Raw genomic sequence first — 13,833 nt, forward strand, 5'->3', positions numbered from 1 at the left:
ACAAAAACAGACCATTTCAGATCAGCTCAACAGCCCCAAAGAAGTAGCTCTTTCCAACTGAGATCAATCCAACTGCCCAAGTCCATAGGTTCCCAAAGAGGAATCACTTTTGAGACCATGTCAATCGGATCTTCTTTGGGTATAGTTCAACATGACAGTAGCAGCAGGGCTAAGAAAAGCTACAGAACTGATATCTCCAGCCAGGAGCCCAAGAATCTGCCCAAACCAGGAATCGGAATTCAGGCCCGACAGAGAACCCTACCTGTTTCCTCGATGAAGAGAACCTCACACAGTCACCTTAAAGAGAAACCCACACACAAGGAGCTAAAGCACCCAGGCTTCCTTAGGGAAAGAACCCCACGCAGTCCTTCCAAGAGACCGTGCCCCCGACTCTCTGAAAGAACCCGTCACAGACCCTCTGAGAGAACCCACAGCAGTCCCTCTGAGAGAACTCGCAGCAGTCCTGAGAGAATTCGGAGCAGTCCCTCCGAGAGAACCCGGCACAGTCTCTCTGAGAGAAGCCATCGCAGTCCCTCTGAGAGAAGAAGACACAGTTGCTCTGAGAGGAGAGGGCACAGTCCCTCTCAGAGAACCCGTCACAGGTTCTCTGAGAGGGGCCATCGTAGTCCCTCCCAGAGGAGATTACACAGTCTTCCTCAGAGTAGCCGGGGCAGTCACTCTGAGAGGAGCCCCCGCAACCCCTCTGAGGGAAGCCGAGGCAGTCACTCTGAGAGGAGCCGAGGCAGTCACTCTGAGAGAAGCCGTCGCAGTCACTCCGAGAGGAGCCGAGGCAGTCACTCTGTGAGAAGCGGTCGTACTCGCTCTGAGAGGAGCCGACGTAGTCACTCTGAGAGACCCCGAGACTGTCCCCATACGGAGAGAATCAAACATAATTCCCCCGGGGAGAGGCCCAGACAGTTTATTTAAAGATCCCAAGAATTACCCAAACACGTCTCCTAGGGACCACGCAAACAAACACAGAAGGAGGGCAACTTTGGAGACCCAAAGCTAGTAGATGACGAGAGAGATCCACCCCCATTATTTATCGTCCCGCTCAACTCATCATCCAGCTGCTCTTTCCTGGCTTCTTTCCCGCTCAGCTTCAATTCCTGAGCCCTCAGCAACGAAAGAGCTTCTGTCTCCCTACCGGGGGGGTGGGGTGGGGGGATGAGTCTATTTCTCTAAGATAAATAAAGGGGCAATAATTAAATGGAACATTGCTCTCCAAGTGCATTTAGAAAGACCACCGTCGTGCTGGGTGGATGGAGAAGGAGAGAAGAGGGGCAGCAGGGGTCGCGCAAACAGAACAAGCGGAAGGGCTTCTGAGGCCAGGTTAAGGCCCAGACTCCTCCCCTTTGCCCCCAGCCCCGCTCACAGTTCCGGGGGGAGGGGGGAGGGGCTTAGACGCAATCCCGGGAGCGGGGTCTCAGAGGAAGCGGAGGGTACTGTCACGTGACTCGTTCAGGCCGCAGCCCCTCGGAAGCCGCTAGGCGGAAGTAGATTTTCAGAAAGGGGCTCGGTAGTGCCGAGCCCACATCCGGGAGAGAAGAAGAGAGCGGAAGTGGCGTTGGTCTGGCCGGAGCCCTTGGGTGAATTTGTTAGGCGTGGAGAGGGAGTGATGTCTTCCAGACTCGGTGCAGTTCCCGCTGTGAGTTTCTTGGTTTGGCCGTTGCACTTTAGGGGTAGCGCTGTCGAGCCCAGAACACGCGGTCCCTCGCTTTTGTCCCATGCTCAGAGGTGGTTTTTTCACAGCCCTTCGTAGGCCCCACCCTTATAGGTCATTCCCACCTGTCCCCTTTTTCTGTTCTCACTTTCCGCTGCCTGTTCCCCACCTCCCTGGACCCAGTTCTTCGCCAGATTGCTATTCGTTTCTAGTCCTTTTAGATCTCCAGTGTCGCTCACATCCGTTGTATTCTCTTTTCGCCTCCCGGTTAGAGCCTCTATGTGGGACAGGGCTTTGAGAGGGTCTAGGGGCGGGAAAGGAGGAGGGGAATGAAGGCTCTGGTATTATCACTTGTCTTTATTGTGTAGCTGGATAGAATGGTGCACTTTTCCTAAAAAGTGTGGCATTTTTCCGTTTGAGATAGTTGCTCCTAGAGCGCTTCATTTCTTCTGGGCACGGGGTTGGTCGTTTTGTGGTCAAGGTTCCGAAGTCCCCAGCACTCACTCGTGTGCTTGTGATTTGCTAGACTCCGGGACCCACCTCCTTTAAGCAGCAGAGGAGCACGAGGATCGTGGGCGCTAAGAAGTAAGTGAGGTTCTGTGAGATCCATTTATAATTGTATCGCCCGCGTTGTCCGATAGAACTTACTGCGATGATGAAAAGATTCTGAATCTGCCCTGTCCAGTACGGTAGTTACTAGCCACGTGTGGCCTTTCGAGCACTTGAAATGTGGTTAGTACGACGGAGGAACTGAATTTTAAAATGTATTTAATCGTAATTGTTTTAAATTTAAATAGTCACCTATGGCTAGTGCAGGGGAAGAAAAACCAAGCTTACACAGAAAGTATAAAATATAATAAAAATGAAACATATGATTCAGTGGCGGTGTACTGTATTTCTTCGGACATCAGATGCATGCTTGTAAAGACACTGATGAACATGGGATGGGCTGCTAAAAAAATGGCTGTAAGAATTCTTGTGATTTCAAAGTACTTGGCTGCATGGCTGGTGTATTTTGTGTACTAAATGTGCTAAGCTTTTCCATGGTTAATAGAAAAGAAGGATCCTTGTTTTCTAGAAACTCTTTTTTGGAAAGGATTCATTCATTCAGGTAACATTTTCTGAATATCCCCTGTGTGCCAGCTATGTATAGGTTAGGAATATATAGAGAAAAAACATAGACCCAATAGTCTAAAAGGGGAAATAGGTAACTAAATTAACACAATACAGTGTAATAGGTAAATGTTTTTAAATGGGAACTGAATAGAGCTTTTGGGGAAGGGGAAGGTCTGGGACGGAAGGGTTATCAGAGCAGTCACTTCTAAGCAGAAACATGAAAACTGAGGAATAATGCAGGTAGCTGGAAGAGGAGAAGACTTTTTCTCAGAAGAGAATGTGCACAGGTAAAGAGTAGTTAATGGGATAGCAAGTACTTTTATATAAGCGGCGTGTAGGGGTTGAGGGGATTGCAGGGAGATGGGTTAGAGAGGTTAGCAGGGGCCAGATCATGAAAGTCCTTTTATGGCATGCTATGGTGTTTGCATTTTATCCAAGAAGAGCTTTAAACAAGGGAATGTCATGGACAGATACTGATCTGTTCATCTTAGAAAGGTCATTCTGGCAGCATTGTGAAGGATGGATTTGGAGGGGTGCTAGGAAACTAGTTCACAGGTTATTTCTGGAACCTGGGAGAAATGAAGAAGGTGTGCCTATGGTGGGAACAGTATATAGTATATAGGGAACAGTATGACAAGTTGTGATGACTAGGGATGAGAGTGGAGCAAGAGGGAGGAAGATAGGATGTCTATGGGCACCCAGCTTTGGCAACCAAATGTATGTTGGTGTCATTTACTGAACTAGGAATTTCTGAACGAGGAACAGCATTTGGAACAAATATAAATGAATTTGGGCTTAGTCTAGTTCTATCTCAGAGGAAGATCTGGTCTGAAATAGAGACTTGGGAATCAATAAAATTATATAGAATTATATAGAGCAATTGAAAACAGGATATTTTCATGCAAGAGATGAGAACATTGATGAAATCTCTTAGGCAAAATGGTTAAAACAGTGTTTCTCTATGGGTACCTTAGAATCACCAAGGGCTAATTGTTAAAAATATAGAGATTTAATGGGCCACCATTCATTAATCTGAATCAGAATCATTGGAGTTGGTGTGTGGGAATCCTTATTTTTAACTAGCTTCCTAGGAGATTGTAAGTGAATGATGAAAAGTGAGACCAGAATAGATGATGAAACCGTGAAGAACACCAGCATTTAAGGATTAGGTAGAATAAAAGGAGTCTGTAAAAGATATTGAGATGAACTAAAATACTTTTCTAATGGAATCTAAATAGTTTACCCTAGAGAATGAACTGGGGACTTCTAATAATTCGTACTAGGTTAGAAAGGAATTGAAAAAGAGGTGTTAAACTTCTGTTATTTGTAATCAGAAGCTGACACTGAAAGGTGGTGCCACAGTGGTAACAACAAATTAAAAAGTCATTTAAAAAAATAATTTTAGTGTGGTAACATATATGTAACAGAAAATTAGCCATTTTAACCATTTTTAAGAGTACAATTCGGTGATATTAATTATATTTACAGTGTTGTGCTACCATCACCACCATCTATTACCAAAACTACTTCATCGCTCCAAACTGATAATCTGTATGAATTAAGGAATAACTCTCTTCCCTCCCACCACCCCCAGCTCCAAGTAACCTCTGAACTGCTTTCCATCGCTATGGATTTGCTTATTCTAGATATTTCATATAAGTGGAATATTCGTCCTTTTGTGTCTGGTTCATTTTACTTAGCCTAATGTTTTCGAGGTTCATCCGTGTTGTGGCATGTATAAAACTATTCCTTTTGATGGCTGAATATTCTATTGTATGTATATACCACTTTTGTTTATCCATTCATCTGTTGAGGAATACTTGAGTTGTTTCCACCTTCTGGCTATTGTGAATAATGCTGCTATGAACACTGGTGTTTAAGTATCTGTTTGAGTTCCTATTTTCAGTTCTTTTGAGTGTATATCCAGGAGTTTGTTTTAACCAAAAAGTTTTTCCTTATTGTATTTGTGGAAAGAGAAGTTTGATAGTAATCTAATTTTTAACAAATAATCCAATTGTAGTAAAATCTTATTTTTTAACAAGTAATCAAATGCCCTGCAGTGATAGATAGATAGTGAATAAAATACTTGAGAATTGTTTGTGTTGAGTCCTTTAAAAATAAGAGAGATGTTTGGAGAACTTCAGTGATTTAGTTATTTCCTGTTTTCTTCAGGAACTAGGTGACACCTGGGAAAGGTGCCTCCAGGAGCCTAGGGAGATGAAAAGGCTTTATTCATATCTGGGTGCAGACTTTACATTTACATACCGCTTTAGACTTTACATTTACAAATTTTTCCTTTGTAAGAATAAGAGCCTCCATTATAGCCTATTTCCAGCTTTGAAGGTTACATTTTTTTTAAAATTCAGTTTAATTGAGATACATTCACATATCATACAGTCATCCGTGGTGTACAATCAACTGTTCACAGTACCATCATATAGTTGTGCATTCATCACCCCAATCTATTTTTTGAACATTTTTGAAGGTTACATTTTAAGGCTACTTTACAGTTTCCTATTGCTTACAGTTTAAAGATTATATTTAAAAAGTCTCTGTTACAATAGTCTGTTCCTTTTTATTTTATTGCTAAGTAGAATTCCATTATGGATGTACCCATGATTGTTTAGTCATTCACCTTTTGATGGACATTTGGGTTATTTCAGTTTTTTGCTGTTACAAATAAAGCTGCTGTGAACATTTATTTGCGTGGACAAATGTTTTTGTTTATCTTGGTAAATACCATCTTAGATATTTACCATCCTGGGTTGGTTGGGTCATATGGTAGCAATACTGTATGTTTAACTTTTGAAGAAAATGCCAACAGTTTTCCAAAGTCATGATATTTTCCATTCCCACTGGTGGTGAGTGAGAGTCAATCTTTTAAATTTTCTAATGGGTATGTACAGGTGTCTCATTTTGATTTTAATTTGCATTTTCTTAATGAATAATGATGTTGAGCATCTATTCATGTGATTATTGGCCATCTATATGGCTTTTGTGAAGTGTCCCCACATCTATTGCCCATTTTAAAAAACTGGGTTGTTTGTCATTATTGAGTTGTAAGATTTTAAATATACATATATATTCTGGGCACAATTACTTTGATGTATGTGTTGGAGATATTTTCTCAGTCTGTAACTTGCTTTTGATTTTTTTAATAGTGTCCTTTGAAGAGCAGAAGTTTTTAATTATAATAAAGTCCAGTTTATCATTTTTTTCCTTTCATGTTTCATGCTTTTTGTGTTCTATTTGAGAAACTTTGCCCCCCCAATCCCCAAAATGTTCCCCTATGTTTTCTTCTAGAAGTCTTATAGATTTTACATTTAGGTCTGTGACTCATTTAGAGTTAATTTTTGTGGGTGATGTGAGGTAGGGTCAATGTTAACTTCTTTTCATTTGTGTATCCAGTTGTTGAAAAGACATTTCTTTTCCTATGGAATTGCCTTGGCATCTTGGTCAAAAATCAATGAAACAACAACAAAAAATCAATTGAACTTATATGTGTAGGTCTGTATTCTGTTCCATTGATCTATATGTCTTATCTTTTTGCAAATAATAGACTATGAATTGCTGAGAAGTTTTTCTAGTGAAACATGGAATTGTCTGTTTTTGCTTCGTGTTTTTGAGGCTCTATTATTAGGTACATACAATCGGTAATTAATTATCATTTCTTCCTAATGATTTTTATTCATGATGACATGTCTCTTTTCCTCTCTGTCAGTACCCTTTGTCTGAAGCCTGTTTTATTTGAAATTAAAATAGCCACTCCAGGCTTTTTATGTTTGCTGTTTTTCCATCCATTTACTTTCAATTTATATATTTCTTTATTTTTAGAATGTTTCTCTTGTAGGTGGCATATGGTAGGGTGTTGCTTTTTCATTCACTCTGTTAATTTCTGACTTTTTACTAGAATGTTTATACCATAAACATTTAATGTAATTATTGATATGGTGAAATTTAGGCCTATTATTTTATTATTGTTTTTTGTTTGGCCCCTATTTTTTGTTCCTCTGTTCCTCCTCTCCTAACTTCTTTGAATATTTTTAGTATCCAATTTTAACTTATCTGTGGTATTTTGGGCTATCTGTGTGTGTGTGTGTGTGTGTGTGTGTGTGTGTGTGTGTGTGTTAGTAGTTGCTCCAGGAATTATAATATGCATACCTTTTTTCACAGTCTACTTAGAATTTATATTCTACTACTTCATTTAAATGTAGAAACCTTGGAACCACAGAGGTTCCTTTCCCCTCTTGCCCCCCCCATCCTCTGACCATTATGTGATAGTTGTCATAGGTATTATATCTACATCCATGAAAACCCTACCAAATGTTATAAATTTTGCTTTAGGTAATTTTTTATATTTATCCAACTATTTACTATTTCTCTTGTTCTCTCTTTATTCTTAAAGGTCCAGGTTTCTCTCTTGTATCATTTCCTTCCAGCTGGTATAACTTCCTTTAACATTTCTTATAGAGCAAGTCTGCTGATGATTAATCCTCTTAGTTTTTCTTCATCTGAAGAAATATTCCTGAAGGACGTTTTCATGATTATAGAATTCTGGGTTGACAATTCTGTCTTCTCAGCATTTTAAATACGCTTTACTGTCTCCTAGTCTCCTTAGTTAATACTGAGAAATCCATGGTCATTCGAATCAGTTTCCTGTATACATAATAAGTCATTTTTCTCTAGTTGCTTTCAAGAGTTCTTTCTCTGTCTTTGGTTTTGAACAGTTTCATTATTATGTGTTTAGGTATGCTTTTCTTTATATTTGTTTTATTTAGTGATCATTGAACTCTTTGAATCTGTAAATTTATTTTTTTCACCAAATTTAGGGAATTTTCTGCCATTATTTTTCTCAAATGTATTTTTCTGCCTCAGTCTCTTTCTCTTCCTCTTTTTGGATTCCAACTGCCCTTTTAATGTCCTACAGGTTGTCGGGACCCTGTTGACTTTTTTTTAAATCATTTTTTTATTGTAGGATATAACATACATACATAAAAGTGATAACTTTCCAAGTGTAATTTAACAAGTAGTTCGAGATCAAATTTCAAGAATATTATAGGTTACAATTCCACAGTTTCAGTTATTCCTTTATTATGAAATATAAAATATATACAAAAAGGTAATATCATTCAAAGTATGATTTAACAAGTAGCTATATAGGAAATTTCCAAAGTTGTTATGAGTTATAGTACCATAATTTCAGTTATTGCCTTACTGTGAAATCTAGCATATACAAAAAGGTATGGCTTTCAAATTAGAATTTAACAAGTAACTATAGAACAGATTTCAAAGGATGCTATGGGTTACAGTTCCACCATTTCAGTTCTTTCCTTCTAACTATTCTAATAACGTAGCAACTAAGAAAAAGAAAATTATGTAAAGATTCAGTATTCATAATCCTTTGTTAAATTCTGTCTTCTCTGTTGCTTCCCATTTTAATCACTTTCCCAATCATCGGGGAGGTGTAGATGATGACCACCCTAACCTGTTCATGTAGAAAAGGGGTGTCAACTTTATGAGCAAAGGATACACATCCAGTTGATGTTCCTGAAGAGTCTGTTGCCTCTGGGTTTCAAGACTTAGCTGGCATAGGAGCATTCTGAAAGATTTAAGTCGCTGACGAATAAACTTAGTGAAACTTTATAGAATCTCAAATAGGGATCTGGGCACTCTTTAAAGGTTTTCAGGACTACTGTTGACTTGGACTTAGATCATCGTCATTTGGCCTGTCTAGGTGAAGCTTGCGTAGGAGTGACCTCCAGGACAACCTTTTGGCTATTTGAATTCTCTTAGCCACTAAAACCTTATTTTGTTACTTTTTCCCCCTTTTGGTCAAAAAGACTTTCTCAGTCCCTCAAATCTGTTGACCCTTTTTCAATCTTTTTTCTCTCTGTAATAGTTCCCTAAGATGTCTGTAACAAATTGCCAAAAAAAGGGTGACCTATCACAGACATTTATAAACAAATCTATAAACAGAAAGTTATTGTCTCTCAGTTTTGGAGGCCAGAAGTCCAAAATCAAGGTGTTGGCAGGCCTCGGAAGCCTCTTGGGGAGGATCCCCCCTCCAGCTTCTGGGGGCCTCGGGCATTCCATTCTTGTGGGAGCTACTTCCAGTCTGCCTGTCTCTGCTTTGCCGCCTTCCCTCTGTTTGTATGTGGTTCAGATTTCCCTTTTCTTATAAGGATACCAGTCAGAAGGGATGTAGAGCCCACCCTTATCCAGTATGATCTCATTTTAACAATACAACTGCCAAGCTCCTATTGCCAAACAGGGTCATATTCACAGGTACTAGGGATTAGGACTTGAACACATCTTTTTGTATGACACTATTCAGCCCCACCACACTGTTCTTCAGACTGGATAATTTCTGTTGCTCTATCTTCAAGTTCACAGACTCTTTCCTTTGTCATTTCTGTTCTGCTATGGAGCCCATCCAGTGAGTTTTTATTTCAGATACTGTATTTTTAGTTGTAATCAGCAGGAGGGATGGGCTGTTCTGGGTTTATGTTGTAACAGTGACTTTTAAAATATAATCTTAAAATTGTAAGCAAGCAGGAAATTGTAAATTAACCTTAAAATGTAACCTACAGCAGCTTTTAAATGTAATCTTAAAATGGGAAGTAGGCAGGGGGTGAAAACCTTTACTATCACAAAAGAGCAAGATGTAAAGTCTGCAACAATATGTAAATGTAAAGTTTGCACCTTTCACAGGTGTCACCTAGTTCCTAAAGGAAATAGGAAATAACTAAATTACTGAAATTCTCCAAACCTTTGTACATGTTAACTAAAATGAGTCACTCTCTTGGTCCAGCTCTAGTGGGTTTAGCCGATTAAAGAATCACTTGGGGGAGATTGTCCCAAACCTCCCAGATTATAGATAAACTTTTTGTCTATCACTTTTTTTCATGTTAATTAAATAATTATTTCTCTTTGTCTCTGAACCTGCATAAAAGTCAATTGAAAAATCACTTGGGGGAGGTAGATTTGGGAAAGCTTTCCCTTTCTCCCACCTGTGTAAATAAACCTTTTTTTCCTTCTCAGACTGGTTCGGTGTGCCTTCTGTTGGCTGCACTGTGATGAACCCAGATTTGGGAAGTGCCCTTTCTACAATGCCACCATACTAGAACCAGAACTTCTTTGTATTAAATTTGTAATATTGGACCTCAAATGCAGAGAGCTGAAAATCTTTCTTCCCTGTTCACAGCGTGATGACATCATCAATCCTTCTTATCTTTTGTTTTTCCTATCCCCAATTCCATTCCCTCTTTTTGTAGGCAACCATGTTAACAATTTTGATGTTTTCCTTAATTATATATGAATTCTTGTAAAATATGTAGTGATTTTATTTATATATTTTCCTAAGGATGGTCATCTGTGTTACTCCAGCTCTCTGCTATCACAAACAGACCTCTCTCTGTGTAATTCTTATCAGCTCGAACTCTAAAATGTTATCTTGAATCTGCCAGCCTATCAACTTCTCCATACAAAATCTTAGTTCAAATCCTCTTCATCTCTTAACAACCTGCTAACTCTTCTTCATTCTTTCACCCTTTCCCCAATGGGTCATCTTCCACACAGTAGCCAAAGTGATCTTTCTAAATCAGAATTCTAAAGCAGGCCTCATACAGATACTTAGTTGTAAACAGGAGGTCTTTGGGTTCTTAGACCAACTTTGAGAACTGCTGCTCTATTGGATCCTGAGCATCCTAGAGGAATGTCCGATACTTTGTAATTACTCAGTGTTGTTTGTTGACTGACATACTGGCTGCTGTTGGATTTAGGAATCTGGGTCCAACTGTACACATGTCTTTTAGCTATGGGAGCTAAGTATCGTGTTGCCTAAAATAAGGCAGGGCAGCCTTGACATCAGGATTTAGGGAAGAAGCTATGGTAGAAGGAAGATGGACCAGACCAGGGCCTTCTCTGTTCTCAGGGTTACCCTTTAGTTACTGTTTTTCTGTCAGAGAAATAGAGAGACCTGAACATACCCTGTTACAGATCCAGGGAATCTTCCAAAGGGTCACAAAATACCCTATTACTTTGCCAAATTTTTTTTTCTTAGCTGAATCCTGGAAGGAATGCCTTCTTGGGCTGCCAAGTGACCACTTAACGTGGAGTTCTTATTACTCTGTTGGATTACAAGAAAGTATAATAATTGTATATGCTGTTTTGGAGCAACCATTGTAATTGTTAAGTGATTACAACCTAAATTCTGAAATTCTGTTTTTTTATTGTCAAGCTTCTTAATTTTTTGCCCAGCTAGCTAACTTAGCTAACTTCATGTGACATAAAATATTTATCAGGAACTTTGCTCCAGATCCTCCTTTGTGGTATATATCTTTGTGTCGTGTTAGTAGCAGGACCCAGTGCTCCATAAAGGATAATAGTTTCCAGTACACCATACCTCATGATGACTCCTTAAGTGGCTCATCATCTGCCTCTTCATGTGAACATGTGAGCGATGTTCCAGCATCCTTCCGAAAATCTACCTACTGGATGAAGATGAGAAGAGTCAAACCTGCTGCTACTTCGCATATTGAAGGTATCAGTGTCTTATTCCAAAGATAGAGCACTCTCTAGGGTTTTCTCCTGAGGTAGCTGTTGTAAACGGCTCTTAAAGTATTAAGTGACATGTATGTGTTTCTCATTATTAATTTTTTTTTATGGTGTTAGGCCGTTATGTATTGTTGGCCTTATGAACTGTCCCCGCTATCTCAGGGTGTGAATATTCTGATCTTACTCTTCTAGTTTATACTTAGTTTCAGCCTTTCTTCTTCATATATTTGAACTTTTCCCATTGTTCTTCTAATTTGCCTCTCTCTTCAGAATTTAGAGGCTGGTGTAAGGGTTATTCTGAGTGGAATAGTCTTGCTGGGCATAGCCTCAAGGGTTCTTTGTACTGTGAGCAGATTTGATTCTTCTGCTTCAGTGTTAACTGCCAGTCAAGATCAAACAAAGCACACAGCCTGAAGGCCCTTATTATTCATGAGGGACACCTGATCATCTGGTGCTATTCGCGATGAAGAACCAACCACACAAAAGGAAAAGGGGAAGTTGGGTCAGTTAATAAAAAGTTATCCCAACCTTCCTCAAAATGTGACAGTTTTGGGAGGCCCCTATTCACTGATAACCTTTCCCTTTGATGACCTTGTGAATGATGTTTGGAAGGCAGGCCCAGATATTCATTTATAGACTGTACTGAATTTTTGTTTTGTTTTTCTATTTCATTTCAGGATCAGGTGGAGTATCAACCAAAGGAAAAAGGAAACCCAGGCAGGAAGAAGATGAAGACTATCGAGAATTTCCTCAGAAGAAGCATAAACTTTATGGTAAGGGAGTAACTTCACTCTTTTTTGGCTTGGGTCACTGGCTTTCTTCTTTGAAAAGGGAGAGAGACTTTAGATTTTTGGCCCTTGAAGGACTTGTGAGCCCTTTGAAATTTTGTTGGGAGGAAGGGCTTCCATCTGTCTCATTTATACTTTCCTGTCAGGATTTAAAGGATTGATTCAGTTTGGTTGAGGGAGTGGGGCATATGGTGTTGAGGAGGAGAAGGGAATGATCTTGGTACCAAAGAGGCAAAGGCAATATAGGCAATATATCTTTCTTGCATCAGGGAGGGCAGGGAGGAAGCAACGACCTAAAACACAGCCAAACACACCCAAATCCCAGGCTCGTCGTTCTCGGAAGGAACCACCCGCTTATGCAGCAGGTATGCTTTCTGTTGGAAACTTTGCGGGATCTAGTTCTCTCCCAGTCACATTTTTTTGTTGTCTGTAAAGGACTGACGTACTAAAGACTTTCTTTAAGGAGGCATTTATTAAGGACGTGAGTTTGGAGTCAGACAGACCCTTGTTCAAATTGTGGCTCTTCATTAACTTCCTGACCTTTCTTTATTTAGCTTCTGCATGCCTCTGTTTCCTGTCTGTAAATAGGTTAATAAAGGCAGTTTGGATTATTGTGAAAATTAAATGGGATAAAAACATTTAGCATAGCCTCAGGCACATAGGAAATATTCAACAAATGGGCTATTACATATCCTAATATTCCATTGTTATATCCTGATATGAAAGGTGTTGCCTAGTTCTCTGAGCTATTGGGCTTTGGAGTGGTTCTCAGATGGTTTTTATTGTGTGGTAATAAGTTTCAGAAACTGAAACTGTCTAAAAAAAAATTACTGATTTCTAGAAGTCATACACAGCAAGAATCTGTTCATTTTTGCCTACCAGGAAAGGGAAAAACCATTTTATGATACTTTTCCTAAGTTCTGGGATCATGTTTTTTTTCCTGCCAAATATGGCAGATTATGAAGTCTTCTTTTCTCTCCTTTGTAGGCAGTTTGGAGGAGCAATGGTACTTAGAAATCGTGGATAAAGGCAGTGTTTCCTGTCCTACCTGTCAGGCTGTGGGGAGGAAAACCATAGAGGGTTTAAAGAAACACATGGAAAACTGCAGACAGGTTAGACATTTTGTGGTGTTTCATAACTGTTACGGTCTTTTACCAAATCTTTAGACTTCCGGTATGGTGTCAGATATGCTGATTACAGTGGATAAGAGACAGCGTTGTGTAATAGAAGAAACTTAGATTTTGGAGTCTAACTTAGATTTTGAATCTTACTTAGCCACCTACTAGTTGTGTCATTTAACTTTTTTTTTTTTCCATGGGTTTCATTTTCCTTATTTGTAAAATGGAGGAAAAATAATTACCTTGTATGGTCCAGATGAGGATAAGAAAGAAAGAATATATGCCTGATTCCTAGCTCATTGCTTGGCAGATACTCAAGCTCAGTAATTGGTAGTTCTTATTATTTTAAAAATGAAATGCTTTTACTTCTTTGCCCTTGAGGACATGACACAGAGCTCTTGGGATTTTGGAGTTAATTGAATATTGATTTGGGAAATAAAGGGTTTTGTGATATTCTGGTTCTCTGCTGAACAGCCTGACCCTGAACAGTATTTTTTCCTTTTAGGAAATGTTTACTTGTCATCATTGTGGGAAACAATTTCGTTCACTGGCAGGGATGAAGTATCACGTCATGGCGAACCATAATAGCTTG

At 39.4% G+C, this 13,833-nt stretch overlaps 1 protein-coding gene across 5 annotated transcripts in view; it reads left to right on the plus strand.

The window, feature by feature from the left end:
• The first annotated feature begins 1,495 nt into the window (after positions 1 to 1,495).
• Positions 1,496 to 13,833, plus strand: part of ZNF512 (zinc finger protein 512) — a 31,067-nt gene continuing 18,729 nt past the window's right edge. For 2 of the 5 annotated variants that reach the window (XM_037813430.1, XM_037813432.1), the window contains exons 1-7: positions 1,496 to 1,648; positions 2,190 to 2,248; positions 11,134 to 11,321; positions 12,013 to 12,108; positions 12,393 to 12,488; positions 13,111 to 13,235; positions 13,747 to 13,833. In XM_037813430.1, coding sequence (XP_037669358.1) covers positions 1,619 to 1,648; positions 2,190 to 2,248; positions 11,134 to 11,321; positions 12,013 to 12,108; positions 12,393 to 12,488; positions 13,111 to 13,235; positions 13,747 to 13,833 — 681 coding nt within the window. In that variant the 5' untranslated portion in view covers positions 1,496 to 1,618. The remainder of the gene's footprint in view (positions 1,649 to 2,189; positions 2,249 to 11,133; positions 11,322 to 12,012; positions 12,109 to 12,392; positions 12,489 to 13,110; positions 13,236 to 13,746) is intronic. The other 3 variants (XM_037813431.1, XM_037813434.1, XM_037813435.1) reach the window with 3 other exon arrangements.

This window comes from Choloepus didactylus, chromosome 20 (genome assembly GCF_015220235.1).
Source record: "Choloepus didactylus isolate mChoDid1 chromosome 20, mChoDid1.pri, whole genome shotgun sequence".
Classification (NCBI taxonomy): domain Eukaryota; kingdom Metazoa; phylum Chordata; class Mammalia; order Pilosa; family Megalonychidae; genus Choloepus; species Choloepus didactylus.